Below are 25094 nucleotides of genomic sequence, written 5' to 3'. Positions count from 1 at the left end.
CCCCCAGCTTCTCTCCCAGCACTGTTTTTCTTGGCTTGTGTGGCAATATCTCATGGCCTTACAACCTAATGTACTGATGGAGACACTACAGGTGAACACAGTAACATTTGTGTCTAATAACGTCATCACAATCGCCACATTAATATGCAAATTAGGCGTTAACTAATTAAAATGCGCCAATTTGCACATTGACAAGTCACTGCAGGTGAATGGGATAAAGAAACTAACTAAAGCATAACACCACAGAACTTCCCCAGTTAATTACTTACATCAAGAGTATTTTCCTCTGAAATGTGCTGTGTAAATATGCAGATTAGCTTGTTTTGGTTAATATAGAAGAAATCTACAAATGCAAATAGACCGAGGTTATTAGGCTTAAACCCAACACCTAAAAGGTGTATTCTTGAAGTTTTATTTCCATTAGAGTAAAAGAAGACATGGAAGCAAAATAGACCAAAGTCTCAAAATTGACCACTCCATGAAAAAGTGCCTTAAAGAGTAACTTCATAGTTTTTATGGTCGGCTCCTCACTCTCCATTCTATTAGTTTGTTGTATGGTGATAGATGCTTCTATAATACAGACAGCCCTCCCTCAAATGTGAAACTAAGTCCATGTCACCATCAGCAATTGTGTGTGTGTGTGTGTGTATGTGTGTGTGCATGGTAAATGTAATATAATAGCGATAATAAAATATTTGATCAATACATTAATGTATTCAGGCAATTCAGTATTCTGTTGCTTGGCTGTGTGAAGCTGAAGGTTATCTTTACTCATTTGGCATCTTGCTTGTGAAACAAAAAGTAAAAGTATTTAAATAACATTTATTTTAATTATACCTGCAGCCCAATGCCACAGTTTAGTGTGAAGATTTATGTGAAGTGTTATGTATTCCAATAACACCAAAAGAATTGAAACAATTTATTGCCTTGTGAACAACTTATTAATGAAACTAAGTCATAAATATATACTTGAAACTAGTAGCATAGAAAACATGCACATTGTGGAACAGTTTCCTTTGTTGTCACCTGCTCCTGTGATAAACCTAGTGAATACTAAAGAAGACCGTGGTCTCTGTGTGAACTGATTTTTTTGTAGAAAAGTAAAAATGTTGTTGAGTTAATATATTTGTCTTTTTTAAAAAAAAAAAAGCCCTTTTTTTCAATTGAGCCCCTGCCCACCAAAATGTCTGTGCACGTCCCTGTCACAATGACTATGTCCACTTCTTATATACAGTCTATGGTCAAGACATCGTATTTAAGTTTATGTTCTGCTTGCTCAACAGTTGTTTGAAAAATGGCTATTAAAACACATTCTGAGAGGATTTGAAACACTTTTTTTCCCTTTCAGTTCTGACTGGCGCTGGTGATTTTCCTTTGGTGCTTGCTAAAACCTCTTTGGGGGGCTCCAAACATTTCTCTATGCAGGAAAAACCCTCGTTCTGTATGTTCTAGCCTATATGCATCAAGCTATATTCCTGCCTTCAATCTAAACTGCTGATATTAGCTTAAACCAGGGGTCCTAAACTACTTTTGTTCAAAGGCCAGAATTTCTCTAAGCAGATACCACGCCAGACTTTCCAAATAAGTTTTTTTTCAGGCTTAATTAGCATACTAGTGTTTCTGCTAGTGTCATACTAAATGTTTTTTATTGCCTATATCACTGTGAACAGACTCCTAAAAATATCTTAAATCCATATGATATCTAGCCTACTTAATTAGAAAATGCTCTCAGATTTGTGTCAACGAGGCTGTTCACTGAGGAGTGACAGTTAAAATCTGTAATTGTCAATGTGACAGCAGGATGCAGTTCTGATTGGCATATATTAATATTAACTGTTTTGTCTGCTATAGCCTATGTATTCGCAAATTTATTGTACAGGTGACATTTGTAGTTACTGATGGTAAGAAGTCTGGGGCAGCTAAAAAACTATTATCAGGCTTTAATTGGTCTTTCCATAATTATGTGAGCAGTCATGATCTTACTTTATTCTGGACGCGACATAAGACTGCGAACAGTTGAAAGTAGTTACCTGATTTAGAAAATGGAGGTGTGCAGCCTGCAGCTCTTCACCTAGCAAATGACTATTATATTTGTACAATATCTCAAAGTAGTCCACCATCAGAAAACTGTTAAAAATGACCGTTGCCCTGTTTGTAGACGCATTTTTGAGTCACAAACATTGCATTTCCTTTGACTATTTCAAAAGAAAAGTCAACTTGTGTTTCGCAAGTTCAATACTTTTAATGTGAAGCTGTAGCAGTTGGAAATGTTCACTTAGCATTGGCAGTAACTTGATAGAGCATTGTACCTGGAATTTCGCCACAGATGCAGTTTCTTAGACTGCCTATATATATATACTTACTACTTTCATCAATTTTGTGGGCAGGATGGTAAGCTTTGGCAGGCCTGATGTGTGTTAATAATCAACTTAAATCCACGCAAACTCTTTTCTGAGTTATGTGCATGCTATTTGTCAGAAACAGTGGTAGAGGGAGTGAGTTGTGGGGCAGTTGCGTTGTCCAGCGCCAGAAACCGTAATGAAAAGAACAGAAAGTTGTGAACACTTGTCATAATTAGGGATAAATGTGACCCGTGAGAGGACAGTAAAAAACGTGAGTCTCCCGTGAGCTATCCGGAGCTAACCTCTGTTGCTCCTCGTTTACTTCCGTAGCCTAAGACAGTGTGCTGGGTGTGACGTCGTGTTATTCTTCTGCGCGTGTGTGTCACTTTCAGGCTGTGGACAATACACGGATATGTTTGTTGCCGTGGCAGCGGTAGCTTCAACATCAGCTGTGTAGAGCAAGCACAGGCACAGGCACTTGAAGGAGTAAAAGAGCTGTGGTGGCCACTGCCAGGCAGAGGAGGAGGCGTGTGTTAGCGAAACAGAGGGACAAAGTGACAGGGCTGGGGGACAGAGAGAGCAGGAAGAGAGTAAGCATGGAGTAGCTCAACCTGTAGGGAGGGGGCAGGGAGGGAGGGTCATTTACAGTACGCTGGGGACATGTAGCCACCACTTTTTGAAAGCATTTGTTAAAAATGTTCTTAAAAATGGCTTGCACCAAGAAATGTTGATTAACAAATGAAAATGCTATGAGAAAAGTTTTTTTGCACAATAAGAACTGATTACTGCATTACATTTTATTATATTTTAAAATGCCAGGGCCGATTTTCTGTCCCAGTCCAGCCCTGGCCACATTTATGTGAACTGTCAAACAAAAAAATCGGATCTAGGAAAAAAAAACGGAATTGAGCATTAAGGCATGCAGCCTGAACGTAACCTAAATAACAGACCAAATAACAAAACCGGTGGAGAAATAAACTAACAGTGTGGACATGCGGAATGTCACAACCAATTCAAAAAGAAATGTGAGCACTATCACAATTAGCAGTTAAAGAATGGTCGAAGCCAGTGATCATCAGGGACAGACTGGGAGTAAAAAATGTCCTTGGACTTTGATCCAGACCAGCCCAACAGAACGGTCCACCGTATACTCCACCATGGCTGCCCTGCTAATGCACACCCACACAAACAGGTCCGGCCTCTAATTAACCTCGTAGCAGCATCACAGCCATTAATCACTATGGCAGTAGTACTTTCAAAAGGCTGCAGAACACACACACTGAAATTGTCATGATTGAACTCTCTCACACCACATGAAGCCTTGAGATAAAAAGACTAAAATATCCACAATCCGCTAACATAGAGAACTGTCTAACTGCTGCTCAGGGTCATCTGGTTGGCTTTAAGTCATGGGAGTACACATGAAAAAAAAAAAACTGGTTGAACACCTCTCCAAACATAGAACGTAACCTACGAGAGCAGCACCGATCATCAAATTGGATATAAACAAATTATATAAATGAACTAATAAAGGCACACTTTTTGAAAAACTACAAAAACACAGCAGTAGCACCACTTTTTCATATCAAGTGAATGAATGGCAACACACAAATGTTACTGTGTGGCTTTACTCGCTGTTTACACCAGACTGTTGATGAGTTTCAATGTACTGTCTAGTAAGAGGTTAAGTGGTAGGAATCTTACCTCAGTTCTTTCTTTCTGGTACATTTACAAAGCAATAGCTGACCAACAGCATGAAACTAAAACTCCTCCTCCTGTTAAAGTATCTTCCATAGAGATAAATAGGCCAGTGATAAAGAAGAGCTTTGAATAAAAATGGTTATAAATGAAAATAAATCTGTTTTTGTAGTTAGAATGATAATTAGAAATATACTCTATATTTTATTTTCAAATCATATGATATGATAGTAGTCAGACATTTCTTACAAGATAACAGTGATTCATAGTCACTTATAATATTTACTTTTATTATCATATTATCAAAATATATCAAAATATCATATGTCATATTTTATTATCAACAGTTATGGCGGCAACTGAGAGACCAAGATGATGGTCTTCCTGCATCAGATAGCAGCTTGGATGAAGATCTAGATTTGTATGAAGCCTAACCCATTTATTTTACCATTATCTATATTTTTATTACTGTACGTTGTTAAATATTGTATTTATAATATTTTATTTTGTCATTAATTCCATTATATCTTTATATTTTTATCATGTTGTATTATATTAAGTTGACTATGTTCTAATCCTGTTTCTAAATAAAATCTTCATATTTATATTTGTTTGGATGGATTGCTATATATGAGAACTTGTTGTATTTGAGTAAAAAGAATCTTTCAGCGATTATATTGTTGTCTATTAGAGATATATATGGAGTGATTCAAAAGCTGTCTATTTTATGGTAATAGTCTATTCTTGAACAATTGTTAGATGTCTACTACACTTTCATTGACCAAGCCAGCCTTGGTTTAGCCTGGACACATTCACTGTCAAACGTATATATGTAGTTGTTCAATAGCGGTCTAATTGATGATTAGTCTATTTTTGGGCTATGGCCCAAACCACACATACATATACACAATGCTGCATAAAATACTTACACACAAACACACACGGCCAAGCTAAAATGCTAAAAGATAACAATGGTGTAGTGGATAACTTACAAACATAACTTCAGTTTGTCTGTTGAGCAAAGGCATTTCTTCCTAGACAGAATGGCCGTTTGAGAAAAAAAAACCCTGCTAACACTAGCTTGCAGACCTCCTATAGTGTGTAGTCCTCAGTAATTGTTAAGCTATGAGGAGAATAAGAGTCCGTTAGCCGCTAGGCTAATTTATGTAACTTGTTAGTGTTAATATCATATAGGTTAAAGCTCTTAAGCTAGTGGTGGTGACTAACAAATAAACTAATCTTGACAGTTACCATTAAGAAGAATTTTATGCTTCTGTTAAATGTGATTGCTATTAAGCCGTGTTTTATGTGTGGTGGTGGAGTCAATTTAAAGTTAACTTTTCTGCACTTAACCAGTCGAAATGATTTAATGTAGGCTAGTTACTGTACTTCTATGTCTTGCACAGAAGACAGGAGGAGGCATGCGGAGAACATAACCATATTCGTCAGAGGAAAAGAAGAAGGAGGAGGAGAGCAACAAAGAAAATAATCCCCAAATAATAAAATAAATTCCTTTAATATTTCCCCTTACATGCCTTGTTATTTATGTGTACATACAGAGGAAGAATGGGAGAACAGCACACATCTCATCGTTACTGTGTGTTAGAGCATGGGAGAACAGTGGATACTTTTAATGCAGCCCACATCCCAGATATTACTGTGTAACTACAGGATAACAAATGGAGAACATTCAAGATTTTTTACAACTGTCTGCATAGTTTATTTATCTTGTGTGTGACTTGGACTCTTATTCTAGTGAATGAAAATAAATAGGCCTACTAGGCTCCTCTCTACTTTGACATTTAAGATTAGCTGTGTTTGATCCACCTTCATACACATATGTGACATTACTGTACAACTTGAGAAAGGTAAGTTGTTTTCCGCTCCGGCCTGCCTAAAAGAAAAGCATTTGGGGGATTAAATGGACTTTTTTAGCTGTTGCAGTGCAGGAGGAACTCAGAACAGACCCATTTCTCAACTTGTTATTCTAAATCATGCAATGAAGAAGAAGAAATGCATAATAAATCCTGGGACAGAATCTGTCCACAAATACTGTACAGCATGTAGTCTAATGAACAAGCCTTGTGTTATAGCTGACTTGGGCAGTGAAATGTTAAATTTTTAATTCATGTGGTCATAGTTGTCCACAACTCAAATCAGAATTTAATGAGAAATGTTTCATACCACCTCAAGAACATTCCCTGACATTTTTGTGTTATTTTACTTTTAATAGACATATAACTGCTTTATACTTTATAACTGTTTTATACTTCCTGTGAATATAATCCAATTAATCTTATCTTTTTTTCTGAATTTGCCATACAGAATTGAATACGAGTGCACTCCAGATTTAGCTGCAGCTAGCTGACTGTGTGCTTCTCCCTATACCGCAGTTCTGTGTCCATGCATGCAGCAAACGGAAAATACTGTCTGTCAGAGCGTCCACATGAAAAGGGAAGGAAGACATGGCTGGTAGTATTGTCTTTAAATAGAGTTTCTAAACACGTCAGCAAGCTGAAGGCAGCCATCTGACTGTGTGAGGAGCAAGCTTGTTGATGTGTGCAGGTAGAGTAGGCCTAGAGCTCTCCCGTCTGACTGGTCCACCAAAAGGGGAGAAGTTCACCCCTTGAGACACAGCCCCTCCTCATTTGCATAATGAGGCATGTAAAAAGGAAAGGCAGAAATAAATACCATTGGGAAATAAATTGTGTCGAAAATGCAACGGAAGAATAAAACAGACAAAAATATTAAAACACACACATAAATAAATACATTTAAAAAATTTGTAATTAATAAATAAAGGTGAAAATTATAATGGACAATAAATAAATAAGGTAATTATTACAAAGGTGAATAAGTAAAGAAGCTAATTAAAATAGATAAATACATTTATGTCTCCTTGTATAATTTAATTACTGCCAACATTTATTTATCTACTTTATTTATTTGTGCATTTAATCGGATGCTTATTTATTTTTTTGAGCATTTATTTATTTCTGTATTTATTTCTGAATTTGTCAGGATCACTCCTGTATACAGAGGAGGGAGGGTGTTAAAAATGTTTACTAATTTAAGAATTCAGTTTTGTGTTTTCAGTTAAATATTGTTACATGTTTGCTTTCTCTTTTAAGGAGGTAGTTTTCTGTTGCTGATTGTGTTTAATTTGTTAATAAAAATCTTTATTTTGGTTGTGCAGAATCTGTAGAGTATATACAATTTTATTAATATAATATTCTAACATTAAATTAAAACTAATTTCATAGCTACAGAACGTAGCAAACATTTCAGATACACGTAAGTTACAGTATACTACTACCAACATGAGACCATCAGTTATAGCGAAATATGATTAACAATAATACATAATTCTATCTCTACATATGATTGCCTACTCAGCCCTGCACACTGCTCCTGTACCTGTCACTGTTTTTTCTGGTCCCATTGTCTTTCTCCTCCTTCTCCTGCAGCTCCTCCTCTTTCTTCTCTCCCTTCTCATCAACATGACTGGGGTAATCATCACCATGTACCTCTGTATCGCTCTACTGATAACAGCTAATATACATACAGACACACAAAGATTCCTCGCTTATAGAAGGATGCTGTCTTGGAGTGATAACACATTGCAAACTGTTGTTTATAATATATATAAAATAATAAATATATATATATATATATATATATATATATATATATATATAAATACATATATAAATAATTTCAGTATATAATAAATACATTACTAATTGTGCACCAATTTCTTCTGCTGCTGGGTCCTGCCTCATCTGCACCTGCCACAGCAACTTCCACCAAGGAAGCAATCGGTTAATTTGGCGCATTCAGCTGCCTCTTGTGCCGACATCCTTTTCTTTTTAATTCTCATTTTTTTGGCAACACACATTTCTTTTCGCCATATTTACCATCTCTGTTGCACTTGTCACACAAACCTGGGCTGAGTTCAGCCCCGATAAAATGTAGCAAACCAGTGCTAAAGGTTTTGGATTAAACTCGCCCCAGATGGAAAGTCCTCTGAAAAAAACCCTCCTCTGATCGGTGCCGTTGAGCCAGTCAGAAATCAGCAAAAACGAGGATCAGTCCTAGTTGGGAGTGGCCACTCGTACTCGAATTTTCTCACAACAGTCGTTTGAAATAACCGTCGCTTTGTACTCAATCCGTTTTCAAGGTAAACGAGTATTTTCAGTGTTGATGTAACGTAAACCTTTCTGTGTTCATGTCCTCATTGCTAGTTTAGCACCCTTTGCTGATAAAATGACCATGGCTTAGTTGCTATGTTGAGACTACCGTTAGATGTACATGGCAGAATTTCCACAGCTAACTAAAAGTCCGTGTAAAGTCACACATGACATGACACAAGAAGACTTGAAGACTTTAAGCCTTAAGTTCAATCCAGTTATTGAATGTTGTCGAATGTTTGAGAGTTGTTTATTTTTCTATTTTTTATCCATCCATCCATTCATCGTCAACCGCTTATCCTGCGTACAGGGTCGCGGGGGGCTGGAGACAATCCCAGCTGACATTGGGCGAAAGGCGGGGTACACCCTGGACAGGTTGCCAGTCCATCGCAGGGCCACACATAGACAAACAACCACTCAACCAATTAACCTAGTCCTCATGTCTTTGGATGGTGGGAGGAAGCCGGAGCACCCGGAGAGAACCCACGCAGACACGGGGAGAATATGCAAACTCCACATCAAAAGGCCGGGACGACCGGGGTTTGAACCCACGACCTTCTTGCCGCCCTTCTATTTTTTATATAGAGTTTCATTTAATTTAAGGCAATAAAAATGTAAAAGTGCTTGAATTGTGTAATATTGTCACAGTCACCCCTAGTCACGTCTTCCTTCTTTTTGGTTCTGTTTTCCAGCCACTCATCTGTTTCCATGGTTTCTGTCATTTAGTTCATCTGCATCACCTGTGTTTAGTTAATTACCATCATCATCATCTGTTCCACCTGTATTCTGTTAATCAATGTTCATCTGTGTTAGTTAGTATTTAGTGTGTTTTGTTTTGTATTAGCATCCCTACAAATGGTCTAAAATTGCCCCTGTGCTGCATTATGCTGGACCATAGCCCGCATTTCCATACGTGCCCCACTCCCATCTCACTAGGCTCTGGCCTGGATAGAGTTGTGTCGTCAGTGAACACGCAGGCACGCAGTGACGCGTTCAGCACAGCTTTTCTCTGATAGAAAGGGGTTGGTGTTGGGGACAACTCTTTGAGGAATGTAATTTGTTTTAACATCCAGTGATTTAACATTCAGCAGGCGAGTGCGTGCGTGTGATTAGAGGAGAAGTACCCATAGAGTCCAGTAGAGGGCAGAGCCTGTGTGAGATAGAACGGGCTGTAGCATCTCTGTTATTCTTTTCGCCCTAGCTGTGAACATGGGGGCCAAGGCTGCTGAACTGGAATGCAGAGGCCCACTAACAAAGGATGGAGACTACAGCCCCCAGTAGGAATTTTCATGGGTGACCTCAAACGACATCAGTCCCAGGAAGTAGGTGGATCCTGCAAGGACTATAGAAACTGAACTCCCTGCTCCCTGTTGGGGGAATGTTGGTTAGGTGAACTCCCCCGTCAAAATTCTTCTATTTGGAACACCCTGCAACATCATCAAAGCAGATGTCAATTCACAGATAAAAAGTGCAATGACTCTTTTATTAACTTATAAGTTCTGCTAAAAAGAAATGTCCTTTTTTAAAAGTCTCCGTAGTCTGAGGTAACCTCAGATGATTGGAGAGGGCATTCCAGATCCGAGTGGCTGCAGAACAGACTTTTTATTTAGTCATATAAATAATGATTACGTTAGTTACAACAACAATACTTACAGAAATATACAAACTCTTTAGTCCGCTCCATTGTTAGTTTTGCCACTCCTATGAGGCGCAAAGGCTGCTGGGTAATATTGCTTGTCAACTTCCGGTGAACTGACGAACCATTGTTCACTTCTTCCTTACACAGTTCACAGTTCCCTTTGAACTGAACATGTTGTGCTCCCTGAGGTTTGGAATCTTACTAAAAATGGCTGAATACCCTGTGCACTTAGAAGGGAACTAGTGGGCAATCGGAACACACCCACTATCTGGAACTGCTATCCCCTCCATGACTAAACAACCAGTCAAGAGTATAGATGAGCTGTTTGACTCAACTATTAGTGTACGTAAGCCAGATGTCCATTCCCAGATTGTCGGGGAGCACGCGTGCATGATTTGTGCGTGCACGCGGACCGGCAAATTTGCCATTATCAGCTGCAGAATAGTGACAGACAGTTTCGTTCAGTTCAGCAGGGACAATTAAGCTTATATAACTTCTCCCTTGTGATTTGTGTGCGTGAATCAGGTGAGAATCTTCTTATGTTTCTTCAGCTGTAAAGGCAAACATGCATGCCTTTGTATTTCTCAGTTTCTATTCGTAAATTTTGTGTCTTTCGATGTGCTAGCTGGTTTACGCAGTTCCACTAACAACAGTTGAGTACCTAGAGAGAAAGCACAGTAGCTTTCTCTGCAAGTGGTGGGCCTTCCTCGCAGCTTCAGCAGTGCAGTACTGCACTGTGCCCTACAGTAACCAAGGACCAGAAGGTGTCATCACCTGGCATCAAGGTGAGAACTGGGAGGAAATGGAGGGTGGAGATCCGTGGAGGTAGCAGAGGCAAAAGGTAAAAGGCACTTGTGGGCACATTGGCAACTGGCAGAGCAGGCTTGTGATACTTCCTGCCATCAGGCATTCTGTATTGCTTTCAGATGTGTTTTCTCGTAGATCAACTTCTATCATGTAATATCCAATCATGTGTCATCCCTCCTGATTCAGCACCCATACAGGTGTGATTTAGTCTTCCCTTTTACTTTGTGTCTTTTGTTTGGAGGAGTAACCTCTTTAAATGTACTGTACACGTGGCACATTTTCACTTCAATGATCAATTATTTCATTTTTATTAACTCTTGGACATTAGTAGATCATCTGTTTCAGCAGGTTTTCTGTTCATGTTCTATCCCACAAATCTGTGTTCTCCGAGAGAAAAAAAGTCAAGAGAAAAAAAGTAAAATTACAAGAGTAACGTCATCATTTAATCAGAATTATAATTTTTAAATATATGTGCACTATACTCTGCTTTGCATTATGTTATTGCTTTGCTGGTAGTATCCCCTTCAGACCATCTGACAGACATAGGCTTTGTTTGAAACGGGCCTGTCACAGCCCGGCTCATGTACTGGACCAAAACGGGAGACACATGGGTAAACTAAATAACAAAGTGATATATTAATAAGAAAGCAAGCGAAACCAATGAGTGAGAAGAATCTGTAAAGTCAGTAATGTAGGGAGTGGATGAGTGAAAATGTGCTGCATGGACAATGCTACATGCTTGCTCAGGCCAAACTGCTATCTCAGAAGGTGTTTAACAGGACATCGAGGCATCTATCTAGTGTTGTTCAAAATGGCTCAAAACATTCTTGGTGACTTGATGCTGCGTAGTACCCATAAACTAGTGCGGCTTACGAAAAATGGTCAAGATGGTGGATAAACAAGACAAATATACGTTTTTTTTAAAGTTTTTAGTAGTTTTCTCGCTTCGATTTTTGAAAAAGTTAGAACTGAACACTGAACTATCATATTAGCCCGTGACTGTAACCAACCAAGTTTGGTCAGTTGGATTTCTGAGGAGTCTGTTAGCCAGTTGCCTTTTCAATAGCTAGTTAGCTGATGCTAAGGCTAGCGTCTTTCTCTTCTGACAGCCAGAAGAGACGCAAGACGGCGTGCTGATGTAACACATTGATGTAAGTGTTGCCCTAGAAAGCTGTTCGAAACCCATGTTAACAGAGATGCCTTCACTTGAAAGTTATGCCTTCTGAGGCACCTGTCTATTACTGTAGCGAGACAGTGAGACAGTGAGACAGCAAGGCAGCGAGGCAACTGCTTTCAGTTTCAAACACAGCTATAGAACCCCCTTTGGGATAGCATGTTAGGATAAATGACAAGGAGGTGGAACTGAAAAAACTTATTATCAGGTAGAAATCTTACCACAAATCCACCTGTCAACTTCATCACCTCCGATAAGTGCAGCTCACAGTCCCAAACAGAGAAAGGTTGCCCCTCAGTTTTTAGATGTTCATATTGAAAAACTCTACCAGCTATGTTACCAGTCAGTCAAAACTGTATGGATGATTGAACAGTTTACGCCGGTGTTGTATCAGCTGGTTGGAGTTCATTCTCTCTATCCAGTCGACGTTATCAGTTATGCATTTTTTTCCACTGCGTGAGAAAATTTGTGTGGCATGAAAGTGTGTGAAAAATGTAAATTTTGTGCCATGACATCTCGTCACACCCTTATTTATTATTGGATGCCTGTTTTTTTTCACAATACTTTATAATGAAGCCACCTTTTTAACACAGTGCCCCACTCCCACATCTTTTACTGGAAGGGTAAAATGTTTCTCTACATAATTAGCAAAAATTAGTCATCAATTTAGAAAGTTTTCACATAAGTGAATAAACAGTGTGCTGCAGCAAATCTTCATGTCATGTGACATCTAGATGCAAATAATTATACCGTAGCGAGTAAATAGAATGCTGAGATATAAAATAAATACTATGGTAGAATTTTAAAAGTTAAACAGGCTGTAAAGTCAGGGTTTTTAGGCTATTACACGTTAAAAACATTACAACTATTATTGAATTCATGTAAATATTTATGAAAGACATTTGGACAGCTGAACATTGTTTTCAGGATAATATAGGTCAGTTTATTTTGGAGCCAACCCCAGCAATGTCTCAAAACCAGAGTCACATAGTTTTTCAAGGACACTGAGTTTCCATAACAGCAACAACATCCTTTGAATCAAATGTAGCACAAGGATAAAGACCTTTGATATCTGAGTGGGACTTATTATAGGTCTTATCTCAGCCTAGTTGGCAAATGTTCTTCTTGTCCTTTTAAGGTAAGGTGTAATACCCCTTGGACTTTATGGAAAGGGTCTACAATAAAATTAATTTGAGGCATATAAGATGTGCCAATGCCCTTTGGGTGTTTCTCCAAAATTAAGTTCCATTCCCGACTATGAAAATGTTTAATTGCAAGGGTAAGTAGAGACAACCTATCATTATAAAATGATGAAATCCTTTTCAAATCTAAATTCGAGTAAATTATTTATTGGAGCAAATTAGTGGTCCAAATATCTGCGTATTTATTTCACAACATCTATTCTGGGACACACTTTGAACATTAGCATCATACCTATGTTTAATGAGCAGAAATAAAGTCCAATAGTCTATGGAACATTTTACGTGATATTACTAATATTATGTGGCAAAGTCTTCTAAATTAATACATGGCTTCTGAGGGATGTTCAGTTACAATGTTAAGTATTGTTTTTTTTAAGTAACAAAAAACAAAATGGCCATGATATTCAATTTTACTGTATTTCAAAGATTTGAAATGCTGACAAGGTCTGACACTCAATACCAATGACATTTGAGTGTATCTTAAGGGCAAAGAGGATCCAAAAAAACAAAGTCAAGACACAGCTCCCTTAATAGATTATTTAAATATGTATTTGTCAAATTATTTATGGTTTGATCTTATTGTGTATCATAAATAAAATATGATATACAAAATGTACAATGCAACATGCATTAACACAGTTTGCTTACTTTTTATTTTAATTTTATATGCAACAGTTCTATTCTTAGTTTGATTTATTTTAACATTTCAGTTAATCAGTTTGCTTGCTGTATTGCTGTATTATATTGTTGCATTTTGGCAGCTAAGCAATGATATATCTTAGACACAAAAATTTTGACCTGCAATGTCACCAGATGAGTCTTAAAATGACAGGGATGCTTGACCAAATCGAGTGGCGAACTGCTGCTGACCAAGCAGTTCCAGCCTCTATAAAAGCAGCAGCAGCTTCACACACCTCTGAGAAGTCACAGGCATCCCACACAGGTTAGTGCTTTTACGTTCACCTAATTTAACATTAATGTCATGTTCATCTCTTTCATCTTGTTTTTCATGTCAAGTAATCTTGGAGGAATAACATTAATGAAAGATTTTACTTTCTATTGGAAAGCAAGAAGCAAAATTACATTTTACAACTAATTACATTTTACAACTAAGCTAATAAATTTAAAAAAGCTAAGCTAAGCTGTGTTATTTCATATTCTTTGAATGATCAAAATGCTTGGAGTCACTGTTAAGGCTATGAAAATGATCTTCACAGTGGTGTAGATACTTAATTAATTGAATGTTTAAGGAGTCATGAAAGTTTGTTTAAAAAAGTTACAATTCATTGTGTGTGACTACTGTTTAATATTGTAAGCACTAGGCAGTGGAAAATATTAAAATGTTGTGTTCTCTTCTTTGATCATCTCAATCTTTCTTAAATAGCACCCTTAGACATCAACAGATCTGTGTTACTCAGTTGGGATAAACTGAGGTATGACATGTCTGCAATAACAAATAAAAATTCAGATACAAACACTACCAAAATAATTACTTAAACTAAATCACAATTACAACATTCAAAGTAATTCAAACTCTGCATCTTTTCAGTTCCCAATAAAGTGCCACCATGAGCACAGATGCAGAGATGCAGCAGTACGGGCCTGCGGCCATATACCTTCGCAAGCCCGAGAAGGAGAGGATTGAGGCTCAGACTGCTCCATTTGATGCCAAAACAGCCTACTTTGTTGTTGATCCCGATGAAATGTATCTCAAGGGTAAACTTGTCAAAAAAGAAGGTGGCAAAGCCACGGTTGAGACACTTACGGGAAAGGTAGGTGGATGAATGCTTTATTTGATATACTAGTAAATAGTGAAATAGGATGACATCCATCCCATAAAAGATTATTTAAAATCAATTCTATTAAAATGAACATGTTTTACTGCATTTTCTGTTCAGACAGTCACTGTAAAAGAGGATGATATCCATTCCATGAATCCTCCAAAGTATGACAAAATTGAGGACATGGCCATGATGACCCACCTCAATGAGCCTTGTGTGCTGTACAACCTCAAAGAGCGTTTTGCATCATGGATGATCTATGTGAGTGTTCAACTCAACTCTTAGATCAGCATATCATACAGATAAAAAATGTATATGTCAAATGTAGAAGCAATTAAATTTAGAGCGAACTCTGTTCTCTTTCCAGACTTACTCTGGCCTATTCTGTGTCGTCGTGAACCCCTACAAGTGGCTTCCTGTGTACGATGCTCAGGTTGTTGGGGCATATAGAGGCAAGAAGAGAGTTGAGGCTCCACCCCACATCTTCTCCATCTCTGATAATGCTTATCAGTTCATGCTCACTGGTAAGATATTTTATTTGAAAAGAAGCCATGTGAATTTATCTTTACATAACACAGCGCATATGACATGAAATGTGTCTGTATTTCGACCATTTTATGAGACATTCATTTCATTTCAGATCGTGAGAACCAGTCTATCCTTATTACGTGAGTAATATACAAATAACTGAATAACATTATTCAGTTATTTAGACTGTGACATGTATGACTCAAGATACCTCTCTCTTCCCCAGTGGAGAATCTGGTGCAGGAAAGACTGTCAACACCAAGCGTGTCATCCAGTACTTTGCAACAATTGCAGTGGCTGGAGGGAAGAAGGCTGAGCTAACACCTGGCAAAATACAGGTAAAATGGTTTTCTTTAACAAAACAATGGTCAGAGAAATGTATTGGATTCTTCACAATCATTTGTTTTTATTGTAGGGTTCGCTGGAAGATCAAATCATTGCAGCCAACCCTCTGCTAGAGGCTTATGGGAATGCCAAGACAGTGAGGAATGACAATTCTTCTCGTTTTGTAAGTATTAAAAGGGCAAGAAATAACATAAAAATATAAATTTTTTAAGCTGCATATGAATAATTCTTCTAACTTTTGTGTTTAGGGTAAATTCATCAGAATTCACTTTGCAACCACTGGCAAACTGGCATCAGCTGATATTGAAACATGTAAGTAATTTTCAACTTTGTACTGTTGTTTGAATCTACACTTATAATGCTAGCTTTTCAAAAAGTGTAAGAGACATTTATTTCCACTGTATGATTTCATTCATGCAATATACTGTAATGTGACCTTGATTTGTTCATTTTAGATCTGCTGGAGAAGTCCCGTGTCACCTTCCAGTTGTCTGCTGAGAGGAGTTACCATATCTTCTATCAGCTGATGACTGGCCACAAGCCTGAGCTCCTGGGTGTGTACTAAATAAATTTGAAATTGAAATGTTAACAATATCCGAAATAACACCAAATAACACTATGTATTTCTGTTGTGCTCATGTAGAGGCTCTTCTGATCACCACCAACCCCTATGACTACCATATGATCAGTCAGGGTGAAATCACTGTCAAAAGCATTGATGATGTGGAGGAGTTCGTTGCCACAGATGTAAGATATCAATGTAAAATAGATGGTATACTGGGAAATATGTTTCATATACCAATAGCTTTGCTTCATTTACATTGCAGACTGCAATTGACATCTTGGGCTTCACTGCTGAGGAGAAATTGGGCATCTACAAGCTGACTGGAGCTGTGATGCATCATGGCAACATGAAATTCAAGCAGAAGCAGCGTGAGGAGCAGGCTGAACCTGATGGCAATGAGGGTAATTGTTAAACTAATTACCCATTCATTTCATGTGTAAAATATTACCCAAGTCAATATGCACCTAATACTTCTTGTCTTTCAGTGGCTGATAAAATCGCTTACCTCCTGGGCCTGAACTCAGCTGATATGCTGAAAGCTCTGTGCTACCCAAGAGTCAAGGTCGGAAACGAGATGGTGACCAAAGGTCAGACCGTGTCACAGGTGAAAAAAATGAAAATTTGATGTTTTATTACAGAAATTATTGCACTTTGATATGAAAAAATGTTATTCAGAAAATTGGCCATAATAATATAATTGGTTCTAGGTCAGCAATTCGGTCAGTGCTCTGTGTAAGTCTATCTATGAGAAAATGTTCTTGTGGATGGTCATCCGCATCAATGAGATGCTGGACACAAAGCAGGCAAGACAGTACTACATTGGAGTGTTGGATATTGCTGGATTTGAGATCTTTGATGTGAGTACCTGAAAAATTTCTGAGCAGTTGTAAAGTTCAACCTTATTTTGGCAAGAAATTTAACATTTTTTTGTAATTACAGTACAACAGCTTGGAGCAACTCTGCATTAACTTCACCAATGAGAAACTGCAACAGTTTTTCAACCATCACATGTTTGTTCTGGAGCAAGAGGAGTACAAGAAAGAAGGCATTGATTGGGAGTTCATTGACTTTGGTATGGACTTGGCTGCCTGCATTGAGCTTATCGAGAAGGTAAGACAAATCTGTCAGGTAGAACAGAATTCCTGTTTTCTGACAATCTGTTAAATTATTGATTCTAAATATGAATAAATGTTCCTTCAGCCAATGGGCATCTTCTCCATCCTTGAGGAGGAGTGCATGTTCCCCAAGGCATCTGACACAACTTTCAAAAACAAGCTCCATGATCAGCATCTTGGCAAGACCAAAGGCTTTGAGAAGCCAAAGCCTGGAAAGGGCAAAGCTGAGGCTCACTTTGCCCTGGTTCACTATGCTGGTACAGTGGACTACAACATCACTGGCTGGCTGGACAAGAACAAGGACCCACTGAATGACTCAGTTATTCAGCTCTACCAGAAGTCTTCTAACAAACTGCTGGCATTACTGTATGCAGCCCATGCTGGAACTGAGGGTAAGAAACTAATCAGTAAACTGGTAATTTGTTAATTCATGTACTGAGCTAAGACATGAGTTGTGATGTGGAGATAAAACTGAAACAAGGTCCATGATTCAGTGGCATTGCGGCAACTTCTTTCGAAAAACTACTGTTGGTGGTCGTAAGAAGGGTGGTGGAATAAAGCAGGATAGTTCCTTCCAGACCATTTTTCAGTTATAACATATCTTTTCACAGGGAAAAAAGCTTCAACACTTCTACAGTCCCATTAATGAAATTCAAATTTTGCAAAACAGACGCTGCTGGTGGTGGCGGCAAGAAGGGTGGTGGAAAGAAGAAGGGTGGTTCATTCCAGACTGTATCTGCTCTTTTCAGGGTATGTTTAACATCCACAAAATATCCAAGCTCCAATTTAATTAGATTGGTTCATGTTTTGAAGTTGATTTTTGTTTGAAATGATGAAAGGAGAACTTGGGCAAGCTGATGTCTAACTTGAGGAGCACTCACCCTCATTTTGTTCGTTGCCTGATTCCTAATGAATCAAAGACACCTGGTAAGAAGCTCACAGCCTTGCTTTTTGCAATACGTGTTACATGATGATACAACACAGTGTTTTAAACAATATGAATTTTCACCTATCAGGTCTTATGGAGAACTTTTTGGTCATCCACCAGCTGAGGTGTAACGGTGTGCTGGAAGGCATCAGAATCTGCAGAAAAGGCTTTCCCAGTAGAATCCTCTACGGTGACTTTAAGCAGAGGTGACAATATTTGTCAGTTTATGAATAACCAATATAAATGACTTTACTTGAAACATTGTGAGAGTTGAGAATGAGATAGAGCATGCCAGACCAAGAGGGGGAATTTATCTTAGTAAAAGCACACGTTTCCTTGCAGATACAAAGTATTGAATGCCAGTGTGATCCCTGAGGGACAGTTCATTGACAACAAGAAAGCTTCAGAGAAGCTGCTGGGCTCCATTGATGTAGACCACACTCAGTACAAGTTTGGACACACAAAGGTTCATATTTAAAGACAATATTAACAGATAGAGTCGTCCTTTTGTACTCATATGTGCTGAGGACTAATTTCTTTCACTTGACAAAACAGGTGTTCTTCAAAGCTGGTCTGCTGGGTACCCTGGAGGAGATGAGAGATGATAAACTGGCTACGCTGGTGACCATGACTCAGGCTCTCTGCAGAGGATATCTCATGAGGAGGGAGTTTGTTAAGATGATGGAGAGAAGGTTTGATTCTCATACGCTGCACTCTACTGTCCGATTAGGCTGTACAGTGACTATCGTTATTAATAGCCAGAGCAGTTTCATCCACCACAAATATGCTGTACTGTGTTCCTCGTGGTTCAGTTCTATGTGCAAAAGCAATATGCAATTCCACTGTTACCACGATGACACACAGCTCTATATCCCAATCTATATCCCAATTAGACACGGTTACCAGTCTAACGCTGCAACCCTTGCCTTGCTAAAATAAATAACAGGATGTCACACAATTTCCTACAACTAAATTTGATGTTATTGTACTTGTCCCCCAGCTCATCGAACTCAAATAATGGCAAACCTAGGGAAATATAAACTTTTGCTAAGCCCTTGGCCAGAAATTTAGTGGTAGTCTTGGACCGGGACTTGTGTTTGAAAGTTGTTCTGGTTTTATCATTGAAGAAATATAGCCATGGTCAAGTCTTTTATTTAAGCCAAAGATCTGGAGAAACTCATCCATGCCTTCATCTCCTCCCGCCTCGACTAATCCCTATATACCTGATTTCTGAGTCAGAAATCAAGTAATTGCCCACAATTAACTTCAAAATGCTGCAGCTCGACATCTATCTTGCTACAAAAAATGTGACAGTAACACTCTAGTTTTAGCATCCTTGCACTGGATGCCTGTTTCTTTAAGGATTAATTCATCATAAAATTATTTTAATTACTGTCAAGGCCAGAAATGGGCTAACAGTTGTTGTTGTTTGTCAAATTGGTTTTCTCAGCATTTCTACAAAATCAATTTTCAGTAGAATTGTAAATTTATCTATATACATTTTCAGGGAATCTATCTTTGCCATCCAATACAATATCCGTTCATTCATGAATGTGAAGAACTGGCCATGGCTAAAACTGTACTTCAAGATCAAGCCTCTTCTGAAGAGTGCTGAGACTGAGAAGGAGCTGCAACAGATGAAGGAGAACTATGACAAGATGAAATCAGACTTGGCTACTGCCCTGGCCAAGAAGAAGGAGCTGGAGGAGAAGATGGTTTCCCTGCTGCAGGAAAAGAATGACTTGCAACTCCAAGTGGCTTCAGTAAGTAGGAAGCAAAATAAGTGTGATTCTTTCGCATACCAGTATATACTTCACGGATTGAACAGTGTTGCTCACATATTTGACTGATATCCTTCAGATATCTAGGTGACATTCAAAGAGGGCACTCTCTTTTACTCCTGATTGATTATGTGCTTTATGAAAGTTGTTAATTAACTGAATAATATGAATAATTAACAAAAAATTGTTTAAGAAATAACAGTAAGTTATTGTATTTTCGAAATGTACTTTAGGAAGGTGAGAACCTCTCTGATGCTGAGGAAAGGTGTGAGGGGCTGATTAAGAGCAAAATCCAGCTTGAAGCTAAACTCAAAGAGACAACTGAGAGACTGGAGGATGAAGAGGAAATCAATGCTGAGCTGACTGGTAAGAAGAGGAAGCTGGAGGATGAATGCTCTGAGCTGAAGAAAGACATTGATGACTTGGAGCTCACCTTGGCTAAAGTGGAGAAGGAGAAACATGCCACAGAAAACAAGGTTCATGTCACTTAAATCCAACTTTACTCAGAAAGAGTAAAATATTTCCATTCCTTATTTAGATATACAATATAGTGAAATATAAATGTTCATTTCATGCTACTCTTAGGTGAAAAACCTAACCGAAGAAATGGCATCTCAAGATGAGGCCATTGCCAAGTTAACAAAGGAGAAGAAAGCCCTCCAAGAGGCACATCAGCAAACACTTGATGATCTCCAGGCAGAGGAAGACAAAGTCAATACTCTGACCAAGGCCAAGACGAAGCTGGAACAGCAAGTGGACGATGTAAGAAAATTGTGGTTTTTACTTTAATTATTTTGTAGTCTTGGTATTGATGCTCTGTCTTTTAAATGCATCAAATCAACCATCATTTACTGTCATCTGATAGCTTGAGGGATCACTGGAGCAAGAGAAGAAGCTCCGCATGGACCTTGAGCGAGCCAAGAGAAAGCTTGAGGGAGATCTGAAACTGGCCCAGGAATCCATAATGGATCTGGAGAATGACAAGCAGCAATCTGATGAGAAAATCAAAAAGTAAGTTTTTTGTTTGTTTCAGGTTATTAATTCTAAAAACAATTCAGCACACTCCAACACCAGTACAAGCTATGAAAGTAAAAGCTTTCTTGGTATGATCATCAAGGAAGGACTTTGAGAACAGCCAGCTCCTCAGCAAGATTGAGGATGAACAGTCTCTTGGCGCTCAGCTTCAGAAGAAGATCAAGGAGCTCCAGGTGAAATATCCAACATACAGTATTATGCTGCGTTCAGGGCAACTCGGAAACTTCCAACTAGAAAAGGTTCTGTGGAATGCCACTTGAAGTCGGATTTCCTACTTGTAAACTCGGAGAAAAAATATGTACTCCGACTTCATGCAGAAATATACTACTAGGTAGCTGATTACACTAAACAATTTCTAAGTCATCTTCTCTACACAAATGTTATTCAGTAAAATGTAATAATGCCAAAACATTTGAAAACATTAGGAAGTATAGCCTACAACATTTACTGACTCTTCACTGACTCTACCACTTCAGTCACTTGTTTTCATTAAAACAGCCATAATGTCAATTAACACCAAGGGCAGTGCTGAGGGTGCAACTGTGTGTACACATGGCAAAGAGTTTGTCACGGTCAGCCATGTTTTTCGTTCACTTTTGGCGTTAGGCACCGCCATGCACCTGGAACACTTTGAGGGTGAATGTAGTCACTAAATCAAAAAGAACTTGTTGAATTCCAATTAATAAACCATTTCTCATCAAATCTAGGCTCGTATTGAGGAGTTGGAGGAAGAGATTGAGGCTGAGAGGGCTGCTCGGGCTAAAGTAGAGAAGCAGAGGGCTGACCTCTCCAGGGAGCTTGAGGAGATCAGTGAGAGGCTTGAGGAAGCTGGTGGAGCCACAGCTGCTCAGATTGAGATGAACAAAAAGCGGGAAGCTGAGTTCCAGAAGCTGCGTCGTGATCTTGAAGAGTCAACCCTGCAGCATGAAGCTACCGCATCAGCTCTTCGCAAGAAGCAGGCAGACAGTGTTGCAGAGCTGGGAGAGCAGATCGACAACCTTCAGCGTGTCAAGCAGAAGCTGGAGAAGGAGAAGAGCGAGTACAAGATGGAGATTGATGACCTCTCCAGTAACATGGAGGCTGTTGCTAAAGCTAAGGTGAGTGGCTTTGTGAAGGTTTTAGCTCTCAATTAGGTTAAAGATACAAAAATATCTTTAGGTGAGTATGGTAGTCAATGTAGGAGAACACCAAGAATAATCATTCAAGAAAAGCATTTAATAAAAAGTGATTTTGTTGATAACATTACATGTTTTTCAAATATAGCACATTTTTTTTGATAGGGCAACTTGGAGAAAATGTGCAGAACTCTTGAGGACCAGTTTAGTGAGCTCAAAACCAAAAATGATGAGAACGTTCGCCAGCTGAATGACATTAATGGACAGAAGGCCAGACTGCAGACAGAGAATGGTGAGTCATCTGTAAAGAAAAACTAGAAATAGAAACCAGTAATGATTAGGGTAATGATTCAGACGGCTGCGATGCAATATAAATTCAATTCACCTTTTTTCTATGTGATTTCTGGATGATTTCCAAGCATTTAATTTGCACATTCCAAAATCCATTAGAAACCTCTCCTCATTTGCTTAATAGGATTAGTTTCCATCCCTTATATACGTCACCATCCTTTCTTTATCAACCAGTTTTCACACTCATCTGAAAACTGAAATTAAATTTAACTATCAGGATGTGCAGTATGTGTACAGGATAGAACTGTTCTCCAGTTTAGCTTGTACCTGATGTTCTTAACCCTGGACAAGTAGGTGATAAAGACACGTAACTAATTAACATTACTTGGTTACTACCATAAAACTTACTAATAGCGAAGTACCAAATAGCCGCCTACCCCGTTTATTGGCCTGGTGTGGGAACACATTTTGACAAATAAACGCAGGTCCCAATTAAACCCTTGGTTTGGTTTTTATGTAAGTTCTCTGGATGTATAAAACCTCTTCAAACCTGTTTTAAGTTGCCTGCTTAAGCTGGTTCTAAGCTGCTTAGATTGTTAATACAAATATTAATGTTTAAACATATGATCAATAGCCTATGTCAGTATGGACATACTATACATGGTAGATCGGTTAGATTCTCCACAAATCAGTCGTAATGGAAACAACAAACCCCAAAGTCTAATTCTTATAGATTTACTGGTGTAACCTGCATGGTACAAGAGATGAAAAGGAAAAAAAAGTTACGACTTCCGTTACCTTTGAAGCGCTCATTAAGTCTGATCTTTAAGTCTGAATAGTCAGTCTGTAAGGGTCCACCAATCAAAAGAATCAAAAACAGCTTTTTATAAAAATTAATCCAATTTATGAATACTGTCATGTGAAGTCAATTGCTCTCTGTCTGCTAACTTCTGCCACACTTCTCTCATACTGCACCGTGTTGTGGTTCATGTTACGTTGCTGCCTACAAAATAAAAGCGCATACGCCTTCTGTCGAGCTAGATCAAATGAATGATATGTATTTGATATTATTGGATAATATGTATACAAGTAATATTCTGTTTGAAATAAATAAACTGTTTTGTAGTAACCTGTTTCCATTTTGGGCAAGAGGAATTAAAGGCCTGTCCCATATGGAGGCCTGTCAAGGCAGGTTCAATTCAGTGATTATAGCAAATAAAAGCCCGGGCTATTAATCAATTTTTTACGGTAATTTAGCTAATGTTAATTTCCATTGCAGCGTAAAAAATTTGCTGTACAGGGGAGATGTTTGCTAGAGCTAACCGCCTTCAGTTTTTCCAGCAGTTGGGAAAACAACAGACTTTATTAACGGAGAAACTGTGACCTACACTGCACATTTACGGAAGCCCTAAGCGGCCATCGATTCAAATCTTTTTTCTACTCCGTTTTCCCGTGATAACGAATAAATTATCTTGTGATCTTGAGATAACAGGGGTCAGCAGGAACGTTCCTTAATGGTAATTTCAATATGATTTTCAGTGTCACTGATTAGCACAATTGGTAGAGCATAAAGTTCATAGTTCGGAGATTGAGAATTTGATCGTCATGGAACTTTTTTTTATTATTATCTTTTACATAATCCTAAATTGTTATGAAGATGACTGATTTACATGCTCACAATTAAGCATGTGCTGGAGTGTGCGCATCCCGGCAATTGGTCCACATTCATCAACCTATGAACCCCCCCCCCCCCCCCCCCCCCCCCCCCCCCCCCCCCCAACATTCCCAGGCAGAGGAAATTCATCCACTTCTCATTCAGAGGAATCCATTTAACTACACATTTCCTGACGGCTATTTTAGAACCTTTGAAATGTGTGATAACAGTAGTTATGTAGTTCTCATGCTGTATTTGAGGCTTTGTTGATGCTTGTATGTTGTTCCTCAAATGTAAGTCGCTTTGGATAAAAGCGTCTCCCAAATTTGTAAATGTAATGTAACAACTTTGTTGGAGAATGATAAAAAACACACACAGAATAATAATAATAATAATCCTTATTTGTAGAGCACTTTTCAAAAACAAGTTACAAAGTTCTTTAACAAGTGTAAAGAATAATACAAAAAAAACAAGATAAGAGCATGAAAACATTGAAAAGACTAAAATACAGATTAATATAAAATTAGTAAAATACAATAAAATAAAAGGGATAAAATAAAGTCAAATAAGATCGGGAAAGGCTCTCCTATAAAAATATGTTTTAAGAAGGGACTTAAAAGAGTTCACTGACTCAGCCGACCTGATTTCCTCGGGCAGGCTGTTCCAGAGCCTCAGGGCCCTGACAGCAAACGCTCTGTCCCCTTTAGTTTTCAGTCGAGACTCTGGAACAGACAACAGACCTCTGCCCGAGGATCTCAAGGTACGTGCTGGTGTGTATGGGACTAAAAGGTCAGAAATATAACAATGCGAGAGGCCATGAAGAGCTTTAAAAGTGATCAATAGAATTTTAAAGTCAATTCTAAAACATACTGGGAGCCAGTGTAATGAAGCTAAAATAGGAGTA

The 25094-nt window shown here is 38.4% G+C and overlaps 2 protein-coding genes across 2 annotated transcripts in view; both read left to right on the top strand.

Annotated features, from left to right (window-relative positions):
* LOC123958568 (myosin heavy chain, fast skeletal muscle-like) overlaps positions 1–25094 on the top strand; it is a 90944-nt gene that overhangs the window by 26997 nt on the left and 38853 nt on the right. The window lies entirely within an intron of this gene.
* LOC123958571 (myosin heavy chain, fast skeletal muscle-like) overlaps positions 14475–25094 on the top strand; it is a 15690-nt gene continuing 5070 nt past the window's right edge. The window contains exons 1-27 of the mRNA XM_046032001.1: positions 14475–14485; positions 14602–14824; positions 14951–15094; positions 15201–15357; positions 15474–15501; positions 15588–15699; positions 15777–15869; positions 15955–16018; positions 16162–16260; positions 16350–16453; positions 16534–16672; positions 16757–16875; positions 16979–17128; positions 17211–17381; positions 17472–17778; positions 18057–18136; positions 18226–18313; positions 18403–18520; positions 18657–18780; positions 18870–19006; positions 19822–20077; positions 20329–20571; positions 20681–20857; positions 20961–21106; positions 21213–21303; positions 21838–22227; positions 22411–22537. Of these exons, the coding sequence (XP_045887957.1) occupies positions 14621–14824; positions 14951–15094; positions 15201–15357; positions 15474–15501; positions 15588–15699; positions 15777–15869; positions 15955–16018; positions 16162–16260; positions 16350–16453; positions 16534–16672; positions 16757–16875; positions 16979–17128; positions 17211–17381; positions 17472–17778; positions 18057–18136; positions 18226–18313; positions 18403–18520; positions 18657–18780; positions 18870–19006; positions 19822–20077; positions 20329–20571; positions 20681–20857; positions 20961–21106; positions 21213–21303; positions 21838–22227; positions 22411–22537 (3868 nt within the window). The 5' untranslated portion in view covers positions 14475–14485; positions 14602–14620. The remainder of the gene's footprint in view (positions 14486–14601; positions 14825–14950; positions 15095–15200; positions 15358–15473; positions 15502–15587; positions 15700–15776; positions 15870–15954; positions 16019–16161; positions 16261–16349; positions 16454–16533; positions 16673–16756; positions 16876–16978; positions 17129–17210; positions 17382–17471; positions 17779–18056; positions 18137–18225; positions 18314–18402; positions 18521–18656; positions 18781–18869; positions 19007–19821; positions 20078–20328; positions 20572–20680; positions 20858–20960; positions 21107–21212; positions 21304–21837; positions 22228–22410; positions 22538–25094) is intronic.

Source organism: Micropterus dolomieu, linkage group LG02 (genome assembly GCF_021292245.1).
Source record: "Micropterus dolomieu isolate WLL.071019.BEF.003 ecotype Adirondacks linkage group LG02, ASM2129224v1, whole genome shotgun sequence".
Lineage (NCBI taxonomy): Eukaryota > Metazoa > Chordata > Actinopteri > Centrarchiformes > Centrarchidae > Micropterus > Micropterus dolomieu.
The sequence above is the reverse complement of the archived record's forward strand: the minus strand, read 5'-3'. Positions and strand labels throughout refer to the sequence as shown.